The sequence below is a fragment of the Saimiri boliviensis genome, chromosome 6 (genome assembly GCF_048565385.1).
Source record: "Saimiri boliviensis isolate mSaiBol1 chromosome 6, mSaiBol1.pri, whole genome shotgun sequence".
Taxonomy (NCBI): domain Eukaryota; kingdom Metazoa; phylum Chordata; class Mammalia; order Primates; family Cebidae; genus Saimiri; species Saimiri boliviensis.
In genome coordinates this window covers 113,885,153-113,905,879 of record NC_133454.1, presented here as the reverse complement: position 1 = coordinate 113,905,879, position 20,727 = coordinate 113,885,153, and the positions used below count along the sequence as shown (strand labels likewise).

Sequence of the window (20,727 nt, the reverse complement as noted above, 5' to 3'; positions counted from 1 at the left end):
ATTGTAGGGTGACCAGGATGTGCTGCCTAATGAGGAACAGGGAGACTTCAGCTCCCATGCCCCCTGGACTCCGGCTGCTCCTGTCCCTTGGCTGGGTTCCTCATCATCGATCTAGTGGCCTGGGACAGTTTAGGTGGAAGTCCAAGATGCTGAAGTCCTCTAAGGACTTGGCTCTTGCCTGGCCCAGTTTATGTTAGTCCTGGGAGGTAGAGGTCAGGTAAAGACTCTTGTGCTTGATCACAGGGTCAGTGAAACAGAGAGAGAGAGAGAGAGAGAGAGAGAGAGAGAGAGAGAGTGTGTGTGTGTGTGTGTGTGTGTATAGAGGCACGCACACACAACTGGTGGTTCACTGAAGAGGGGGCTCCCACTAGATTCCCCAAACAATCCACATTTCATCTGGGCAGGCCCTTCTGAACCCAAATATTTTCTCCCATTCTAAGCCCATGCCCCTCCCCCATCAAGGCCTTAGGGCTGAGCCTGAGAGAGGGAGGGAGGGAAGAAGAGAGAGAAGCCACGTTTCCTTAGGGAGGGAGGGGAAGAGTGAGAAAAGACAAACCCACAGTCGGACCTAGTCAAGAAGACAGGGAGAGGGAGACAGAAAGTCAGTCAGACTCCAGGAACAGAGAGACACAGCAGAGGTCTAGAGGCAGATGGAGAGAAGGGGCTCCCTCCTCCTGAGCCATCTCCCTTGCTGCCCTGACCACCTCCTCCCAACCCCCAGCCTCAGGTCCCTCCTTAGGGGGTCTCTGGGCCTGATTCCCTGGGGCGGCCAGGGCAGCACCCTGAAGTTTCCGGGCCTGGCTGAGAACCCAAGTCTGGCTCTCATCCCCAGGGGCGTCGGGTCTCAGGCACTCTGAACGCTCCCCGGTGCGCCCCCCAGCGGAGATCCAGCCTAAGAGCCACCTAAGCCCCAAGGGAGGCGCAGGAAAGGGCGCAGCCACTTTGCGCCCAGTCTGGTCCTGGAGCCTGGGGTGGGTTGGGGTCGGCTAGAAGACATGGGAGGGGGAGCGGGATTGGTGCTCTTGAGCTCAGATCCGAGGATCGGACCGCCCCCGATGCCTTGATGGCCCCTTCCCCCTAGAAGGTGGAGGCCAATGTATGCAAGGATTGAGTCCCAGGAGGGTCGAGCACTGGCCCACGCTCCGAGGCTCAGGTCAGGCCGGGGTGCAGGGGAGGTGTCGAGGGACCTACTCGCCAAATCTCAGAGCTCCTAGCACAGGTCGCTCCGGGAGATCCTGCGCTGAACTCCCTCCCCCGCTCCTGCCAGTAATGTGTAGTCGGCCCTTCAAGGGGTCCAGGCGCGTAGCGAAGAGGGGTGCCGAGGGGTGGAACCGGAACGGAGACCCTTCATCTTACCGCATTGTTAAGGAAGTCCGACTCGTTCAGATCCCCTAAGTCCAGGAAGCTGGATCCGGGGAACAGCCTGTCGGCCGGGAAGGGTTCCAAGACAGCGTCCATCGCGGCCGGCTCCCGGGACCCCCTTCGACTGGGCTTCCCTCACTCCAGGGCGGCGGCGCGCCCAGTCCAGAGCTCCTGCCTGAGCGCTGGCAAGCGGGCGGGGGGCAGGTCCGGGGCGAAACCCCGGGGGAGGGGCGGGCGGAGGCGGTGCGGCCCCGAGTGGGGGGCGCGGGGGGCGCGGGTGCCTTAGGCAGCGGCTAGGAGCGGGCTGGGCTCAGGGGCCCCGGGCGCACCGTGGGCATTTAGCCGACTCCACCTCCTCCTGCTCCTCCCGGGGCACAGCTGGCTTCCATGGGGAGCCCAGGGGTGGGGCTGAGGGCTTGAGGAGCCCCCCGGAAAGGGTAGGAGCCGGGGCGGGGGAGCTAAGCGCTCCCCCGAGACTGGGTGGCTGCCGACCGCTCCGCTGTCTCTGCGTCTTCCTCTGCACGGCTTCTGTCACTTTCCTCTGTGTGAAACCGGGAACCCCTGGCTGGCTAGCCCAGCTGGCCAAGGCGCCACGCCCCCACATCAATATTCACAATAATTTAATATTAATGAGAAGAGGGCGTGGCTCGGGGAATCCTCTCTCCCTTTTTAAAGAGACATCTGCAACTTCGTTTCAGCAATCTCTCTCCTCTGAATGCTCAAGGTGGGGGCTTAAAGCAACAATAGTCCTGGAACATTGGCATTTTGTTAAGGCCTCACCAACCACTGTCTCATAAATTGCTGAGGGAGCTAATTCCATCCTTCCAGCCTGATGCTAAAGCCTGCACCAAACCCAGTCAGGGAATTCCGTTTCACGGTCTCCTCAACAGATCTCCCCTCAACGGGGGAGATTTTCAGTGTTTTTTTGTTTTTTTAAATACGGAATTTCGCTCTTTTTGCCCAGTCTGGAGTGCAATGGCACCATCTCGGCTCACTGCAACCTCCGCCTCCCAGGTTCAAGCTATTCTCGTGCCTCAGTCTCCCAAGTACCTGAGATTACAGGCGCGCTCCACCACGCCCAGCTAATTTTTGTATTTTTAGTACAGACAGGGTTTCACCATGTTGTCCAGGCTGGTCTCAAACTCCTGACCTCAGATGATCCACCTGCCTCGGTTTCCCAAAGTGGAGGGATTACAGGTGTGAGCCACTGTGCCCAGCCGATTTTCAGCTTTTAACTCTCATTTCTCATCTCACATGTTTCTTACTCCAGGAAGCCTTCCTTGAACCCCCAGGCTGGAGCAGTTACCACCAGTATGCACCCACAGGACATCATGTGCTCACATCCACTGTTTCCAGTCTAATGTGGTATTGTGTTTGTTTGCTCACATTGTGTCTGTGACCGCGCTGAGCTGTGAGACTCCTCAGGGCAAGGACTGTCCCCAGCTTTCCTGTGTGTGAAAGGGCTGGGTGAACAGCCAGAGATAGGCAAGGAGAAGCTCCTCGATTGTCAAGTCCTGCCCCACTCAATGGTTCTGAAGAGCAGGAAGTTGGAGAACAGCGGTTCTGGAATCTGAATGAGCCAAGGTGCTGGCTGGCTGCACACTCCACAGTCACCAGACACTCCCAGGGCCCCTGGATCCTTCACCTAAGTGGCTTGCTCCTGCCTACAAGCTTAATCTCTTGAAAGGGTTGATAACAATTGCCAAACACCTGAACAAATGGAGGAGGTTCAGGAAGGTGCTCCCTCAGAGGGCTGGGCACACTGTTTCCTGCCCAGAAGTCATTAATAGGATTAAGTGTGTCCTCCCTGTCTGGGGTGTTTAATTAGCTCAAGAACCAAAAGGCCTTTAAGAAGTAGAGATGTCATTGCAGCTAAGCCATGGATGTCACCAAAATTACTCTCAGCGCCAGGTGGGAGAAGGGTTCATACCGAGGCTGAAACAATAGTTGTTTGCTCATCTGGCAGGCTGGCAGGCACGTGGCTTTTCCCCACCTTATGATCTAGTTGACATAGTTCTGAAGAGTGAAGTTCTGACCTTCCAGGCTGTCATATGACTGTTAGCTGCCAGGCCTCCTGGAGAATTTGCTCCTGAGAAGGCAGGATTATAACCCATGCCCTGGGGAGCAGTTCACCAGCCATGCAACTCCGAGAAGGAAGGCTGGGCCAAAAAGAAATCAATTCACTTTCACAACAGTGGCAGGTAGAATTGGGGTGCTGGGACCATGGGTGTCTTTCCCAAATGTGTCACATCTGGCCAAATGGGTACCATTCTAACACTGAGATGTGGCGGGTCCTTCTCAGGGTGAGGGGAGGGGTCTCCAGTGGGGTGAACAAGCCGTAGTCGTGAGTGAGCTCCAGCAGCAGGTGTCTGGAGTCCTGGCTACTGAGCTAGAGTCCCTGCAGGCCCACAGGAGGAGCAAAAGTGCCCCCTTGCCTGAGGTTGGTTGGAAATTGTGCCTGCGTTCCTCCCGGCCTGCTCTGTAATTAGAGACACAGGTACCATTTAAGTGATTGGGGAAGATTATACAGTTTTAGATAAGCAGGATTAGAGTGTCCTCTCTTTCCTTATTCTTACCCAGGTGAACATCCCAGGAAACCATTGAAAATAATCTTGGGGAGACATTCTGGTTCCGGCAGCTTCTACAGAGTCTGAGAGGCAGGAGCTCCCAAGAGAAACCCTGGGGAAAGGGGTGGCAGAGGGAGGAGGGAGACCAGGCAGGGTAGAGCCGGGCACACAGAGGAGTGTGATCATTTTCTTTCTGGAATGAAGAGGATGGCAAAGTGAGCAGAGATGAGCATAACGGCAGATTTGTTCACACGTTCTGCAAGCATTATTGAATACCTACTGTGAATGGTTCCCAGACCAGGCACTGGAGACATGGCGGTGATTAAGAACTTAGATCCCGCCGGGCGCGGTGGCTCAAGCCTGTAATCCCAGCACTTTGGGAGGCCGAGGCGGGTGGATCACGAGGTCAAGAGATCGAGACCATCCTGGCCAACATGGTGAAACCCCGTCTCTACTAAAAATACAAAAAATTAGCTGGGCATGGTGGTGCGTGCCTGTAATCCCAGCTACTCAGGAGGCTGAGGCAGAAGAATTGCCTGAACCCAGGAGGCGGAGGTTGCGGTGAGCCGAGATCACGCCATTGCACTGCAGCCTGGGTAACAAGAGCGAAACTCCGTCTCAAAAAAAAAAAAAAAAAAAAAAAAGAACTTAGATCCCAGAGTAAATGTGGGTGCACAGGGGTGGGTGACTGGGTGGAGGAAAGTACGGGTAAAAAAAAATGTTAAGAAGATGATTAAAAATAAAATAGTGTGATGTGACCCTGTGGGTATGGAAGGCCTCTCTGAACAGGCCATGTGTGAACTGAGAACTGAATCAAGAACTGGGGTCATTTGTGGGGCAAAATGCAGGGAAAAGCATTCCAGGCAGAGGGAACAGCAAGTGGAAGAGAAGGAGGAGGAAAGCCTGACTGGGAGAGCAGGCAGTGGTGCAGGAGTGAGATGATGAACGTGAAACCCTAACGCCCTACACATACCCCGCACTTATGGCCACACTGAAGCCCAGGCTCTATTTTGTGCCAGGACTGGAAAGAACTGTGCCCACCTGATGCCTTCTGTAGGGTGTGGCCAGCCACACATCCCTTCTTTCTTGTCTATTAAAGATTTTCCAGGAGAGGAAATGAGATGGCTTACTGGGTCGTAAGTCTGCGTTCTGACCCAGCAGGGAGAGTTTGCTTCCTCCCTCCCCGTTCCTGGATCTGGTGCCACAACCCAGCCCCCGCACCCAGCCCCCTCCTGTACATCTGAAGGAGTCAGGGATGAAGACCAAGGTTGGCTCTGCAAACACCACCTCCACAGGCCCAAATACTGCAGGACACTTAAAGCAGTCACAGCAGCCCCTTCTGTGAGGGGCTCAGGAACACCTGGCGGCTGCTCTCCAGGAGCTGTTCCAACTGCGAAGCAAAATCTTCATGCATAAAGACATCACAACGCAGTCAATGACGCACAAAAGAAAGAGGGCAGAGAAAAGCTTCTTGCCTGTTCCAGACACTGAAGATCAGGCAGAGAGAGAGATTCCTGCCAGGCTGAGCTGTGAGCAGAATGTGTGCATGTGTGTGCATGCATGGGTGTGTGTGTGTAGAATCACTGCCCTTCACTAGGTCTCAGTTTCCATAGCTATAAAATGGGTGAGGTGTTGATGCCCTCTAGGGTTTCATCCTCTCCAAGGATCTTCCAATGTGCCCTTTCCAGGACAGGGCCTGGGGAACAGGGGTAGGGGTCGGGGGAGAGTGAAGGGCCTCCCTGCTCAGGAGGCCTGGCACTTTGATTTTCCAGGCTTCTGCCCAGAGCCTCCCAGAGGGTATAAGGCGGGTATTTACACTCAGCAGGCAGGCCCTGGGTGGCGGTAATAAGGTCACCCAAAGTAAACCTGTCTTGTTTGCTGGTTGTAAAGGGAAAAATGCTTTGGCACGCTCTAACAGGAACTTCTGAGAAAGGAAAACATATTCATCCTGGAGATTAGACTGACTTCCGGGGTGCAGATGGGGGCCCTTTGTTCTCTTGCAGCTCCCTAAAATGGGCTGCATGGCTGCTTTCCCTGTGCCCCCCACTGAGGCTAGACATGGAGCCTGGGGTGGCACTCTGCCAGGAGCAGGGTGGGCTTCAGGCCCCCAGTTTTCACTCAGCTTAAGGCTCTCCTTTCCACCCCTTTGGCCTGTGAGCCCTTCCCACCCCACCCTGAACCATAAAAATACCGGACGTTTATTAGTACTTGCTTTATGCCAGGCACTAAATACTTTATATTATCTTGTTTAATTCTTGGAACAAGCTTGTGAGATAAGTATTGTCTTTCACTGATTCTGAGATGCACATTTCTTCTCACGCTTTAACATCTCGGAAGTCAGAATGTATCTCACGATTGCTGTTACGTCGTAGTTTAATGGATGATGCTCTTTTCCTTCCTAATGTACATAACATAATGGTGCATCATGTAATTGATGACACCTTTGAATCGACATATTATCATCTCCAATCTGCAGATGAGAAAACCAAGGCTCAGAGAGTTTATATGACTTGCCTCGTCTTTGTTTTACAGAAAACCCAGGCCTGGGGCCATTGGAGGCTTGCCTTAGGTTGCCCAGCCTTACCAGGCAGAGATAGGACTGAAACCGGGGCCTCCCGGCTCCGCACCCAGGGCTCTTTCCAGTCACCCCAGATGAACTGAATTTACTCACTGGGGAGAGGCAGGAGCTGAGGCCCTTCCTCCAGGGCCTTCCACAGCAGTGAGTGAATCACCAACCACCCTGCCTTGGAGAAAGGCCTTAAGATAGATTTTTTTTTTCCTCTTTAAATTCTCTGAAGACTGAAGTTCCTTAAGGACTAAGAAAACACTTGCCTCCCTTCCAGCTCCTTTTCCTGGTAATTATTTTTGCTTCTTTTTCCCTGAATTTCTGCTCTGCTGTCCCATCTTTGGACTGGAAGCAGGCCCGCCCCTTGGCCCTCTGTCTGCCTGCCATCTGGGAAACAGCTCCACCCGCTTCCTGCTTTGCTCTCGTCCTGGTCTCAAGTCACCCTTCTCCCCTCCAGCCTGAATCACCTGCTCCAGCTTCGCTTCTAGACATCTCTAGAACGCAGCCACCTGGCTCCCTAACCGGAAGACACGCTCTCAGGCGTACCACCACGCCCTCTATCTCCCTCGCTCTCGAAGTCTAGAGTAATGGGAGAGAAACCAGCAAAGCCACTTATTTCCTCCCCTTGAGCCCTCATATTGTTGGGGACACTCCCCTGCAAATCCTGCCTCACTTAGGGTTGGCAGAGCTGGAACTATGGGGCTGAGAGAAAGGGCAGGGGCACAGAAAGTTGGAGGCCTGATTCTGCCTACCACCTCCTGCTCTTGCCAAGCCCTTATCCCCCCAGGGCCCCGCCACCCACCCAAGGCTGAAGTAACTTGTCCCCAGGAGGCAGGGAGGCAGCATCAGGCTTTAAATCAAAGGCTTTGCTAAATGCATCCAGTCACCCTGCAGTTCACTGGGGACTGGTAACTATCAAGGTTAAGTCAGGGCCTCAGATTCTTCCCTGAAAAATGAGGGTCTTAGCTTGGTGTCTGAAATTCCATCCTCCCAGCTCTGAAACGCGAAGATTCTGACCCCCTCTGCCCAGAAAGCAAATATGGCCTTTGTGCGTGAGGAGTCTGAGTGTCCCCTGGGCAGCGATTGGCTGGGAGCTAGGTGTGCATACCACCCCCTCCCTCCCCGAGGATGTCTAGAGGTGTGAATCCAAGTGTGGGGCTTCCACCATTTGCACAAGTATATGCCGGCGCTCGCACCTAGGGGCGGGCCTCTGCCTCTCTGTGCGCGTCCATGCCAGCGCGTGCGGCTGCAAATCTGGTTTCCATCTTCTCCCAGTAGGCAGCAAGGCTGGGGGAGACTGAGTGGAATATTAATTGTGCTCTTGCACGTGGCCCAGCTCCATGAATGTGGTGGTCGAAGGGAGCAGCCTGCAGCTATGCGGGGAATGAGGGAGAAGCCACAGGAGCGGGGCTCCCTGGGGTTTAAAGCCATGCTGGGAGGAGGCACAGGCTGAGACCCAGAAAGGTGGGTGGCAGTGGGAGGGGGAGAGCTTCTGAGAAGAAGGATCTGGGGACAGCAGGGAAGACGCCAGCTAGGTTGAGGGGGATTCCCACGTTTGCCTAACTCAGGTGTTCGATAAATATTTGCTGCATGATCGAAGAGCTGAATCCTCGTATGCCTGTAAGATCTACAGATACCCCTTCAGTGAGCGCAGAGTAGGAGGAAGGATGGAAATGTGCAGATATTAAGCACCTACTGTATGCCAGCCACTCCAGGCGGCACGGTCCAGCATTTCCTTTTATTTCAGACTCACAAAGACCCTGGGAGATAGTATTACCCCCACGTGGGGAGGGGCCCACTACACACATATCCGCTCCCTCCACCTGCCATCTGGCCCCTTTAGGAAGGCCTGGGGAAGTAAAGCTGGCTGCTTCTGAGTGGCAGGCCTATTTTTAACTTAATGGACACTCTAGGTTTTGTAAGTCATTGCTTTACCTTCTTTGCTTGGGCTGTGAGGAAGCTCAGAGATGAATTTGCTGATGTCCTCTTGCAACAGAGTCTCGTGGAGGTTCGTTTCACATGCTGCGTCCTGCCTTCATCTTCCCTTTGTTCCCCCTCCTCCATATCTTCTTCCTCTATTAGCAACATTGAATTCCATGGTCTGTAGGTTTCTCAAATGCCTTTAGAAGGGAGACAGAAATACATACATAGTTTTGCTTTTATAGGTGAAGCGAGGGACATTCAGAGAGGTTATGTTATTTGTCCAAGGTTACACAGCTATTAAACCAGAGTATTGGAAATTAGATCTGGCCTCTGACTTCATCTTTCTGCTGCGTCAGACTCTGGGATTGGATAAATTGCATAGTAACCAGGGGGTTTTCCAGAGAGTTGGGAGGAGGCTGAGGCCTTTACCTCCCACTGGCCCTTCACCCAGGCTCCTCTTTTTAAGGAGCAGGTCCGGGTGGAGGCTTCCATCCTTTATCATGCACAGAGCGGTGGGGTGGGGGGGGGGGCGCATCCTCAGGGACCAGCCCCAGCCTCTGTGGCTGAGCAGAACAAACAGAAACCCAGCAGGCTCGGCCTTGGCAATCACTGGTTAAAGCAAATATATATTCCAGGTGCTCTGAGGAACATTTCGGGAGCCTCCAGAACGGAAGGGTGAACCAATTCTCTGGAGAAAAATGAATGGATGCAGGCCCAGAGGAGCCACATTTTTTCCTCGGCTCTATGGCAAGCAAGCACCAAGTACCCACAGATCAGAGTGAGGGGCCCCAAGGGTGTGTATTCTGCAACCCAATCCCTCCAGCTGTCCCTTCAGACCAGCCCGGCAGGATTCTCTCTCTTGTGGAATGAAGACTTAGGGTTTCCTGGGGAGGCTTGACTTGTACTCCTTGGGGAATATTGTTTTAGAGATGTAATCTCGCTCTGTCGCCCAGGCTGGAGGCAGTAGTGGGATCTCGGCTCACTGCAGCCTCCACCTCCTGGGTTCAAGTGATTCTCCTGCCTCAGCCTCCCGAGTAGTTGGGATTCCAGGGGTGCACTACCACGTCTGACTAATTTTTATATTTTTAGTAGAGACGAGGTTTCACTTGTTGGCCAGGCTCGTTCTGAACTTCTGGCCTCAAGTGATCCGCCTGCCTTGGCCTCCCAAAATGCTGGGATTACAGGTGTGAGCCACCGTGGTCAGTTGAATTGATTTCTTATAGGAGCTGGTATCACACACATACTCCACAAGCCTGGGGACTTCCAGGGAAGACACAGAGAATGAGTCTCATCTAGAGTCAAAGGGAGGGTTGTTGTTTTGAGGGCTGCAAGCTGGAAGCAGCTCCGAGAATGACAATCTCCGACGACCCAGGGGAGACTGGTTGAGAGACACAGAGGCAGCGACAAAAGACTCTGCTCCTTGGGGGATGTCCAGATGTGCCCCAGGGTCTTCAATGTGGGATACCTTCAAATACCAGCACGCATGGCTTGGGAAAGAAACAATCACAGAAATATACAGTGATTTTCACAAACCGCCATTTATTGGGTCTTAACGCTTTTCAATGCTCTGCCAGTTTGCAATGCATATCTCAATCTTCTGAATCAATAGATCTCCTCTAAACCAAAACGACAAAGACCAACAATCCGATTAAAATATTGGCAAAGAATATGAACGGCAAACCTGGTATATTTATACAACATGGCATTGATGAAGTCCCAGGGTCTATGCTTAACACATCCTAGGAGTTTTCTCTCTCTCTCTCTCTCTCTCTATTTTTTTTTTTTTGAATTTTTATCGGTGCCAAGATGAGTTTTCTCATTTACACCTTACCATAGCCCTTGGAGACAGGTACCAGGATTACTCTGTTTTATTATAGCCCAGAGAGATGAAGTACGTTGCCTGAGATCACACAGTGACTTGGTCTGACTTCATAGTCCATGATCTGGAGGCATGAGTTGAGATGACAACACTGGTTACTGGAATCCAGGGTCTCGGGAAAACGTGGTGGGAATGAGGGAGGGAAAATGACAGAGGGAGTCGGCTGAGGTACAATCACATTACTCAGCAACTTGCGAAGAATCCAAGAATCCTCAGTCCTAGGTAGAAGTTTGTGCGTGTGTCTTTTTCAATTTCTGAACAGATAACGTATTCAGATGGGTTAAAACATTAAAAAAGAATGCAACAAAAAGTAATCCTTTCATCTCTGCATCCTATATCCTAACCACTAAGTTCCCACCCTTTAACCAACATATAATCAATTTTATTACTTTCTTGGGCATCCTTCTATGGTGTGTGTATGTGTGTATGCATGTAGCTATTTTTCACTCTCTCTCTCTGTTTCGTTTTTGTTTTTTAAGAGACAAGGTATTTCTCTGTCGTCCAGGCTAGAGTGCAGGATGCAATCACAGCTTACGGCAGCCTCAGGGACTCAAGCAAACCTTCTGCCTCAGCCTCTTGAGCACTACAGGTGTGCCCAGCTAATTTTCAATTTTTTTTGTAGACACAGGGTCTCGATATGCTCTGGCAACAGAGCAAGACTCCATCCCCCTGCAAGATAAAAAAAAAAATTGAAAATAAACAACCAAAGAACTTTCGGCAAAGGCTGGTTGGATGATGGATTGGCTGGTGTGGAGGAAGTCTGAAACCATGGCTCACCTGTACTGGTGTTCGTGGTGGAGGTGAGAATGGCACACTCTAGGCACAGGAATGGATGCTATACCCAGCTGAAACCCTGGCATCTGGGCCCAACCAGAAAAGGGTTAAGTTTGCTGGAGTTTTGTATATGAAATGGCACCAGGAAAATAAAAAAAGTGCAGACTAGCAATTGAGCACAGGCTGGTCTCGAGCCCCTGGTCCCAACTGATTCTCCTGCCTTGCCTCCCAAGTGCTGGGATTATCACACATGCGCCACAATACCAGGACTCTCTATCTCTCTTTTTAAATCGAAAAGTATTATACACACTGTTCTGCATCTTTTCCCCCCAACTTAGATCTACTTTGAAGATCTTCCTGTATGAGCACATAGAGAACTTCCTCATTCTTTTTCTTTTAAATAGCTGCATAGCCACCCATTGTATGAATGTACCATCATTTATGTACCTGTCCCCAACGAACGGACAATTGGATTGTTTCTAGTCTTTTACTATAACAAACAGTGCTGCAAGAATAGACTTGTTCAAGCACTGCATAGAGGATAAATTCTCAGAAGTAGGATTGCTGGGTCCAAGAGAACGTGCATTTGTAATGTTGGTAGGTATTCTCAAATATTTTGTACCAATGTACTCTCCCATCGGGAATTTACGGCACTGCTGATTGTTCTATAGTCTCTCAAAGAAAGGATATTATCAAACTTATGGAATTTTCTAATCTGATCAATAAGAAATGGTTTCCGGTGTATTTTATTGATTTATTTTTTGGAGACAAGGTCTTGCTCTGTCATCCCGGTTGGAGTGCAGCCGCACATCATGGCTCACTGTAGCCTTGACCTCCTAGGCTCAAGCAATCCTCCCACATCAGCTATATGAGTAGCTGGGACTACAGGCATGTAACACCATGCCTAGATAATTTGTTATTATTATTTCGTAGAGACGAGGTCTCACTATGTTGCTCAGGCTGGTCTCAACTTCCAGCCTCAAGTGATCCTCCCGCCTCAGCCTCCTCAAGTGTTGGGATTACAGGTGTGAGCCACTGAGCTCAGCCTCCAGTAAATTTTAAATTTGCATTTATCTTGAGTAGGATCGAGCATCTTTTTAGATGTGTTAGGACAATTTATGTGTCCTTTTCTGTAGACTATGCACGTTCCTTGACCTTTAAAAATTGGTGGTTGGTCTTACTGATTTCTAGAAGCTAAACTTTATATGTTAGAGATACTGCTTTGTGATTTGCAAGGGAAGTGGGGCCACGGTTTGCATCCTCCCTGGGAAGGTCTGTAGAGGTGGATTCTCCCTTACTTCTCTCACCATCTCATGCAAGCCTTGCTGTCTATTCAAAGAGCATTTATTGGCCAGGAGTGGTGGCTCAAGCCTGTAATCCCAGCACTTTGGGAGGCCAAGGTGGGTGGCTCACCTGAGGTTAAGAGTTCCAGACCGGCTTGACCAATATAGTAAAGCGCTATCTCTACTAAAAATACAAAAATTAGCCAGGTGTGGCAGTGTGTGCTGTAATTCCAGCTACTCGGGAGCCTGAGACAGGAGAATTGCTTGAACCCGGGAGGTGGAGGTTGCAGTGAGCTGAGATTGCACCACTGCACTCCAGCCTGGGCAACAGAGCAAGACTCCATTTCCCCTAAAAATAAAAAAAAAATGAAAAAATAAACAACCAAGAGCATTTATTGAGTACCTCTTGTGTGCCAGGATCAGTGCTGAGGCCCCCCGAGACCAGAGGTGAATAGACAAAGCCCTCTGGCTGCTTGCAATCTAGTGGAGGAGCCAGATCTGTAATCAGGCAGGTGTAGTCCAGTGTGAGATAAACCAGTAGTTCACGGATTCAGAATGGATGTTCCAGGAGCACTGGGGAGGAGGCAATAGCCTCTGCCTGTTGCAATAGCTCTGACATCCATCTCCACCTGGGGGCTGCCTTTGCCCACCTCCCTTGTCTCTGTGGGTTCAGCCCTCAGGCCCTGATTGCAGAAAAGCTCTGTTCCAGGAAGGTATCTCCCTTGGAACATATTTACTGAGCGCTTACCACACGCCCATTCTCCCTGCCCCCATTGTGTGTACTCTGCCTCCACCCGGCTTCCTTCCCTGCCCTGTGCTGGTCCTTAGCAGGGTCCACTTTCCCTTCCATTGCCTGCCACCTGTTTCGAGTGTGCATTCCCCTGTTGCTCAGAGGGATCATCAGCTTCTTGTTAACAGGAAGGGAGACTTTCCCTTGGGTCCCCTCCCCTTGGCGCTTGGCATCTGGTGGCAGTCGGCAAAGGCTGGTTGGATGATGGATTGGCTGGTGTTGAGGAAGTCTGAAACCATGGCTTACCTGTACTGGAGTGTTTGTGGTGGAGGTGAGAATGGCACACTTTAGGCACAGGAATGGATGCTATGCCCAGCTGAAACCCTGGCATCTGGGACCAACCAGGATAGGGTTAAGTTTGCTGGAGTTTTGTATATGAAATGGCACCAGGAAAATAAAAAAGTGCAGACTAGCAATTGCGCCCTGTCTCATTCTGGTTCAAATGACATTGTCTGCGCTTCCCGAGCCTTGCCTCCTGCACTAATTACAGACCTCCCCTGGGGAGGAAGACTGGGGCCAGGAGGTCCTCATTACAGGCTCCCTTGCTGGAGAGAGCAAACCCCAATGACCAAACCAAGTCTCTTGAAGAGAGGCCCAGGGCTTCCTATCCTGAGCTCCCTGCTGCCTCCTGGCTGGGAAAGGGTTAAGAAGCTGGCATGGAATGGAGCCCTGCATCCAGATTTAATCTCGAGGAGCACCCCCTATGCTAAGGTGTCCTCCTGGCTCCCCTTGCCAAGGACGGGGCCCCCTTCTCTCCTCTTACCCACCAAGGTGGCCACTGCCAGGGCTGTGTCGGGGCCTCCTCGCTGTGGTCGCCTGCTGGCCGCCTCTCCCTGTGGCCTTGTGGAGACTGAGCCTTCTTTAATCTTCCATTTATCCTGAGGCCTCGCCCCTCTGAGATTGTCTTTGATGTGGGGCCTGCTCTGGGGGGAAATCACGGGTTTCTGAGGCCTGGGCTGGGCTCTGCCCACTACCCCCAGCCCAGGCAGGCCCCAGAGAGAGGTCTCCCACCATCAGGGCCAGACCCAGAGGGTGACCTTGGCAGTCCAGATAAAAGTTTCAGGCCCTGCTGTTCAGGCAGATGGAGGGGTTGCTGCCCACACCCCAAAGTGGAGCAGAAGGCTCAGGAATAAGATTATTATTATTATTATTATTTTCTTTTTTTGAGACAGAGTCTTGCGGTGTTGCCCAGGCTGGAGTGCAGTGGTGTTGGCTCACTGCAATCTCCACTTCCCAGGTTCAAGAGATTCCCTTGCCTCAGCCTCCCAAGTAGCTGGGACTACAGGCACACACCACCACGCCTGGCTAATTTTTTGTATTTAGTAGAGATGGGGTTTCACCATGCTGGCCAGGATGGTCTCGATCTCCTGACCTTGTGATCCACCCGCCTCAGCCTCCCAAAGTGCTGGGATTACAGGTGTGAGCCACCGCACCCGGCCCAGGAGCTTTATTATTATCACAAATTACACCAGTCTCCCCCATGAGCTGGCAAGCACCAAAACAACAGCAAAACAATGACAATAATAGCAGCGACCATTATTGTGTGCCAATGAAGCTCCTGTACCAGGCAAGGCATCCTCCATGTATGACACCATTTAATTCTTTTTTTTTAAATAAGTTTTTATTTTATTTTTTATTTTTTTAGAAGGGAGCCTCACTCTGCTGCCCAGGCTGGAGTGCAGTGGTGCGATCTTGGCTCACTACAACCTCCGCCTCCCAGCTTCAAGTGATTCTCCTGCCTCAGCCTCCCAAGTAGCTGGGATTATAGGGCCTGCCACCGTGTCTGGTTAATTTTTGTATTTTAATAGAGACAGGATTTTGCCATGTTGGCCAGGCTAGTCTCGAACTCCTGATCTCAAGTGATTCGCCTGCCTCAGCCTCCCAAAGTGCTGTGATTTCAGGGATGATCCACTGCTCCGAGCCAACATCATTTAATTCTACGTAGCTGTATGTATCATTTTAAAGGGGAGGAAAGTGAGGGTCATTGACTTATTTGTATAACAAAAATTTATTGAGCTCCCACTATGTGCCAGGCACTGTTCTAGGCACAGAGGAGTAAACAAAATGGTGTATCTGTACTCTTAGGGACTAGTGGGAGAGACAGAAAAATAGAAATCCCATTTGACCCAGTGATCCCATTACTAGGTATATATCCAAAGGATTATAAATCATTCTACTGTAAGGACACATGCACACGAATGTTCATTGCAGCACTGTTTACAATAGCAAAGACCTGGAACCAACCCAAATGCCCATCGATGATAGACTGGACAGGGAAAATGTGGTACATATACACCATGGAATATTACGCAGCCATCAAAAACGATGAGTTCGTGTCCTTTGTAGGGACATGGATGAACCTGGAAACCATCATTCTCAGCAAACTGACACAAGAACAGAAAATCAAACACCGCATGTTCTCACTCATAGGTGGGTGTTGAACAATGAGAACACATGGACACAGGGAGGGGAGCACTACACACTGGGGTCTGTTGGGGGAAAATGGGGGAGGGGCGGGGGGGTGGGGAGGTGGGGAGAGACAGCATGGGGAGAAATGACAGATATAGCTGAGGGGAAGGAAGGCAGCAAATCACACTGCCATGTGTGTACCTATGCAACAATCTCACATGTTCTTCACATGTACCCCAAAACCTAAAATGCAATAAAAAGAAAAGAAAAGAAAAATATGTTACTACAAAAAAAAATGTCAAATACAGGTAGTATCGGGTTGTATAATATAGAGACAGTGCTTTGAAGAATGCAGTTGATAGTGACAGGGCTACTGTTTTGGATGCCATGGTCAGGGATGGGCTTTTTTTTCTTTCCTGAGGCAGAGTCTCACTCTGTTGCCCAGGCTGGAGTATAGTAACACGATCACAGCTCACTGCAGCCTCAACTTCCTGGGCTCAAGCGATTCTTACACCTCAGCCTCCTGAATAGCTGGGATTATAGGCATGTGCTACTGTGCCTGGGTTTTTGTTTTTTTTGAGAGGGAGTTTTTCGCTCTGTTGCCCAGGTTGCAGTGCAGTGGTGCAGTCTTGGCTCCCTGCAACCTCTGCCTTCTGGCTTTAAGTGATTCTCATGCCTCAACCTCCCAAGTAGCTGGGACTACAGGCATGGGCCACCATGCCCAGCTAATTTTTGTATTTTTAGTAGAGACAGGGTTTTGCCATGTTGGCCAGGCTGCTCTCAAACTTCTGACCTCAAGTGATTTGCCTGGCTTGGTTTCTAAAGTGCTGACATTACAGGTGTGAGCCACCATCCCTGGCACATGCCTGGCTAATTTTTGTATTTTTTGTAGACATGGGGTTTCACCATATTGCCCAGGCTGGTCTCGAACTCCTGGCTCAAGTCATCTGCCCACCTCGGTCTCCCAAGTGCGGGGACTACTCCCAAGTGCATGAGCCACTGCATCTGGCTAGGGATGGCCTCAGTGAGAAGCTGGAGACCTGAGTAGCAGGAAGAAGTTAGCCATGTGTCCATCTGGAGAAGGAAAAAGAAGGGCATCCAGGAGAGGGAAAAGAAGGGCAAAGTTCAGAGGTTGGAGGTACCTGTCTTGCTCCAGATCTAGCCAGGAGCCAGTGCATCCGAGGATGGGAAGAGAGGTGAACAGAAACAGGAAATGAGCTGGATACGGGAGCAGCAACTGGGTCACAGATGGATTTTACTCCAAGCTGATGCCTTTGGAGGGTTTGAGCATGAGGTTATGTTTTGAATCTGAGACTCAAGACATGGGGTGTGGAGGTTAGGAGCCAGCTCAGGCTCCCAAGGCTAGTCAGTGGGAAAGTTGAGATTCAAACACAGATTCTATCTGACTTGAGAAACTGTGCTTTTGCCATTATGCAGTTGGCCACCTAGAGGGGCAGGGACTGTGTTCTGTCTGCCTCAATATCCCCTTGTGCCCAGCAGAGAGCCTGGCAGAGGCTACATGCCCAATGCTTGGGAAGTGATGGATTCAGTTCTGGTTCTTCTACCGACCTGGGGAGTCATTTAAATCTGAGTCTCAGTTTGTTCATCCAAAAGTGGGGGAGAAAACAACACGTGTCTTGTTCGTAGGGCCCTGCCTGGTGAGGATCACATGAGCCGTAGTGTGCAGTGGGCATGTGTGGTGTGAAGCATCAGAAAATGCTCTGCTGTCAGATTTCTTTTCTTTCTTTCTTTCTTTTTTTTTTACATTTCACCTTTTTAATTGAATTTATATTGAAGGAGGTAGTGAGGAAGAGGAAGCACTTAAGAGTCAGAATCCATATTAGACGCTGGGGAGTGAAAAATTAAATTAAAACAGTAAGATGAGGCCGGGTGCGGTGGCTCAAGCCTGTAATCCCAGCACTTTGGGAGGCCGAGGCGGGTGGATCACGAGGTCGAAAGATCGAGACCATCCTGGTCAACATGGTGAAACCCCGTCTCTACTAAAAATACAATAAAACTAGCTGGGCATGGTGGTGCGTGCCTGTAATCCCAGCTACTCAGGAGGCTGAGGCAGGAGAATTGCCTGAGACCAGGAGGCGGAGGTTGCGGTGAGCCGAGATCGCGCCATTGCACTCCAGCCTGGGTAAGGAGAGCGAAACTCCGTCTCAAAAACAAAAACAAAAACAAAAACAAAAACAAAAAAACAGTAAGATGAGAGTGGGGGAGAGTCAGAGGGAACCTTGCCCACCTTTCAAGATCAAATAAAGAAATCAGGGAAATCAAAGACTCAGAAGAGGCGAAAGACAGTCTCTCAGTCTCCATCCTCCTCCCACAGGGCAGAAAATTACAATATTACTGAATGAGCCTCTGAGCAGAAGACTCTCCCATCCTATGTCGAGACATCCTACAGAATGGCCAGGGCTAGCCTTAGCCAGTGAAACAGAGGGATCAAGGGGGTCCAGGAGTAAGGAAGGGTCAGCAGGGAACCCCAATACTGATTCTCCTCTGGCTGGAGGTGGGCAGGAAGGAGTCATAGCTCAAATACTGAACAGCCAAAAAAAGAAGAAGATGGCAAGAAACAGGAAGAGGGAATCCTGCCAGCTGAAGACCGGGTGACCCTGTCCCAGATCCACACCTGTACCCCGTCGGAAAGGCTCATGGGTATTGAAGACGGTGGTGAAAAAGCCAAAGGGAAAAGCACCAACACCAAATGACAAGTGGAAGCCCCTGGTATCACCAAATGGCTGGAATCCCCCTCTGCTCTCTGGAGCTGGTCTCTGGCCCTGGGGACGGGCTAGAGTTTTAAATCTGGGATCCTGGGGCTTACGGCTCCCTCGCCCATAAAGCAGGACAACCTTCTCTCCGCTGATCTCAGCTTTACACACCGGACACTCTTGCCGCTCTGGCCGTGTCTCCAGCCACTGATGAAGGCATGGCCAACAGTACAGGTGGCCACACACACTGACCACAGCTTCCCGGGCAGTCTCCAAACATATATTACATTCGAAGGTCACGCCCGCCCCGCCCCGCTCTCGATTTGGCCCTTCCTCCTCTTCCGCTGCTGCCATTGCCGGTTTTGTTTCGCCCCACGTACCCTTCAGCCCCCCCAAATCGGCTCTCAGATTTCATCTGTCCTTACTCCCATGCAGGGCTCTTAACCTGGCTGCTTAGAGGCTCAGTCATTTCCCTCCCTCCCTCCCTTCCCTCTTCCCTGAGTTTCACTCTTCTCACCAAGGCTGGAGTGCAGTGGAGCAATCTTGGCTCACTGCAACCTCCGCCTCTCAAGTTCAAGTGGTTCTCCTGCCTCAGCTTTCCAGGTAGCTGGGATTACAGGCGTGCGCCACCATGCCTGGCCCTCCTATCTGGGCCTCAGTTTCCTCTTCTATAAATGGCTATAAATGGAGTTTTTGTTTTCATTCATTCATTCACAAGAGTCACAGTCATCTCTCGTGAATGTGACGGCACACATGTATGTTCTAGGGGTACAGACATTTGAATCAATGCTACCCTCAAGAAGCTGAAGGTGTCACAGGCATGGATGGTATATATATATTTTTTTTAGAGACAGGGTCTTGCTCCGTCACCCAGGCCAGGATGCAGTGGTACAGTCATGGCTCACTTGAACTCCTGGGTTCAACCGATCCTCCCACCCCAGCCTCCCGAGCAGCTGGGACTATAGGCCTGCACCACCATGCCTGGCTAATTTTTAAAATTTTTTGAGTTAAAATTTTTTCTGTATTTGCTATGTGGTTCAGGCTTATCTTGAACTCCTGGCCTCAGGCAATTCTCCGGCCTCTGAAAGTGTTGAGATTACAGGTGTGAACCACTGCACTGGGCCATAAATATCTTTTTATTTTTTTTTATTTATTTTTTATTTTTTGAGACGGAGTTTCGCTCTTGTTGCCCAGGCTAGAGTGCAATGGCGCGCTCTCGGCTCACCGCAACCTCCGCCTCCTGGGTTCAGGCAATTCTCCTGCCTCAGCCTCCTGAGTAGCTGGGATTACAGGCACGCGCCACCATGCTCAGCTAATTTTTGTATTTTTTTTTTTTTTTTTAGTAGAGACGGGGTTTCACTATGTTGACCAGGACAGTCTCGATCTCTTGACCTCGTGATCCACCCGCCTCGGCCTCCCAAAGTGCTGGGATTACAGGCTTGAGCCACCGCGCCCGGCAAATATCTTTATAGAAAGTACCAAAGTCGCTCTGAGGGGGCAGTGATCTACTCTGCTCTCAAGGAGAGGACGAGAAAATTTCACAGTATAGAGAGATCTTGACGTGGTCTTGAAGGATGAGCAGGTGGACAAAAAGAAAAAGGGCATTCTGGGTAAAGGGAAGAACATGGCAAAAATCCTGGTGGTATGGCAGAGCCTGGCACCTTGGAGATGCTCCTAATGGTTGGATGTGGCTGAAACTTAACAAGGACGGGAGGGTGTAGGGAGATACAGGGCTGGAGATGGTAGCCAAGGGCTAGATGGTCAGGGCCCTTAGGCACTCTAGGAAATCCTACAAGTTATCCTGAAGGCAAATGGGAGCCACTGTTCAATTTTTTTTTTTTTTTTTTTTGAAACAGAGTCTTACTCTTGCCCAGGCTGGAGCGCAGTGGTGCAATCTCAGCTCACTGCAACCTCCACCTCCCAGGTTCAATCCATTCTGCTTCAGCCTCCCGAGTAGGTGGGATTACAGGCTAGCGCCACCACACCTAGCTAGTTTTTGTATTTTTAGTTTCACTATGTTGGCCACGCTGGTCTCGATCAAACTCCTGGCCTCCAGTGATTCACCTGCCTTGGCCTCCCAAAGTGCTGGGATTACAGGTGTGAACCACCGTGCCTGGCCCCACTGTTTGATTTTAAGGAGGATAATGACGGGATCAGATGCATTTTAGATCAACCACTCTGCTGTGGTGTGGACAGCAGATTGGGGGTGAGCAAGACCAGCCTGTGGAGTTCTGAGGCTGTTGCTGTTCTCCAGGCAGGATATGATGAAGCCTTAACTGCAGTTAACAATGGTAAACAGTTATCCAGCGCTGACCAGGTGCCAGCCAGGCTCTGCACTAAACACTTGCAGATATTATCACATTTCATCCTCAGAGCTACCCAGTGAGTGGTCCTGTCATTATTTTCACACCTGTATTACAGACAGGGGAATGGAGGCTCAGCCACATAGCAGATAAATGG

General features: G+C 50.8%; 1 protein-coding gene and 1 pseudogene across 2 annotated transcripts in view; both read right to left on the bottom strand.

The window, feature by feature from the left end:
- Positions 1 to 1,911, bottom strand: part of CREB3L1 (cAMP responsive element binding protein 3 like 1) — a 46,258-nt gene extending 44,347 nt beyond the window's left edge. The window contains exon 1 of one of the 2 annotated variants that reach the window (XM_074401378.1): positions 1,357 to 1,911. In XM_074401378.1, coding sequence (XP_074257479.1) covers positions 1,357 to 1,458 — 102 coding nt within the window. In that variant the 5' untranslated portion in view covers positions 1,459 to 1,911. The remainder of the gene's footprint in view (positions 1 to 1,356) is intronic. The other variant, XM_003920031.4, reaches the window with a different exon arrangement.
- Positions 1,912 to 18,003: 16,092 nt separating this feature from the next.
- LOC101044433 (E3 ubiquitin-protein ligase RNF5 pseudogene) lies at positions 18,004 to 18,621 on the bottom strand (annotated as a pseudogene).
- Positions 18,622 to 20,727: the final 2,106 nt, after the last annotated feature.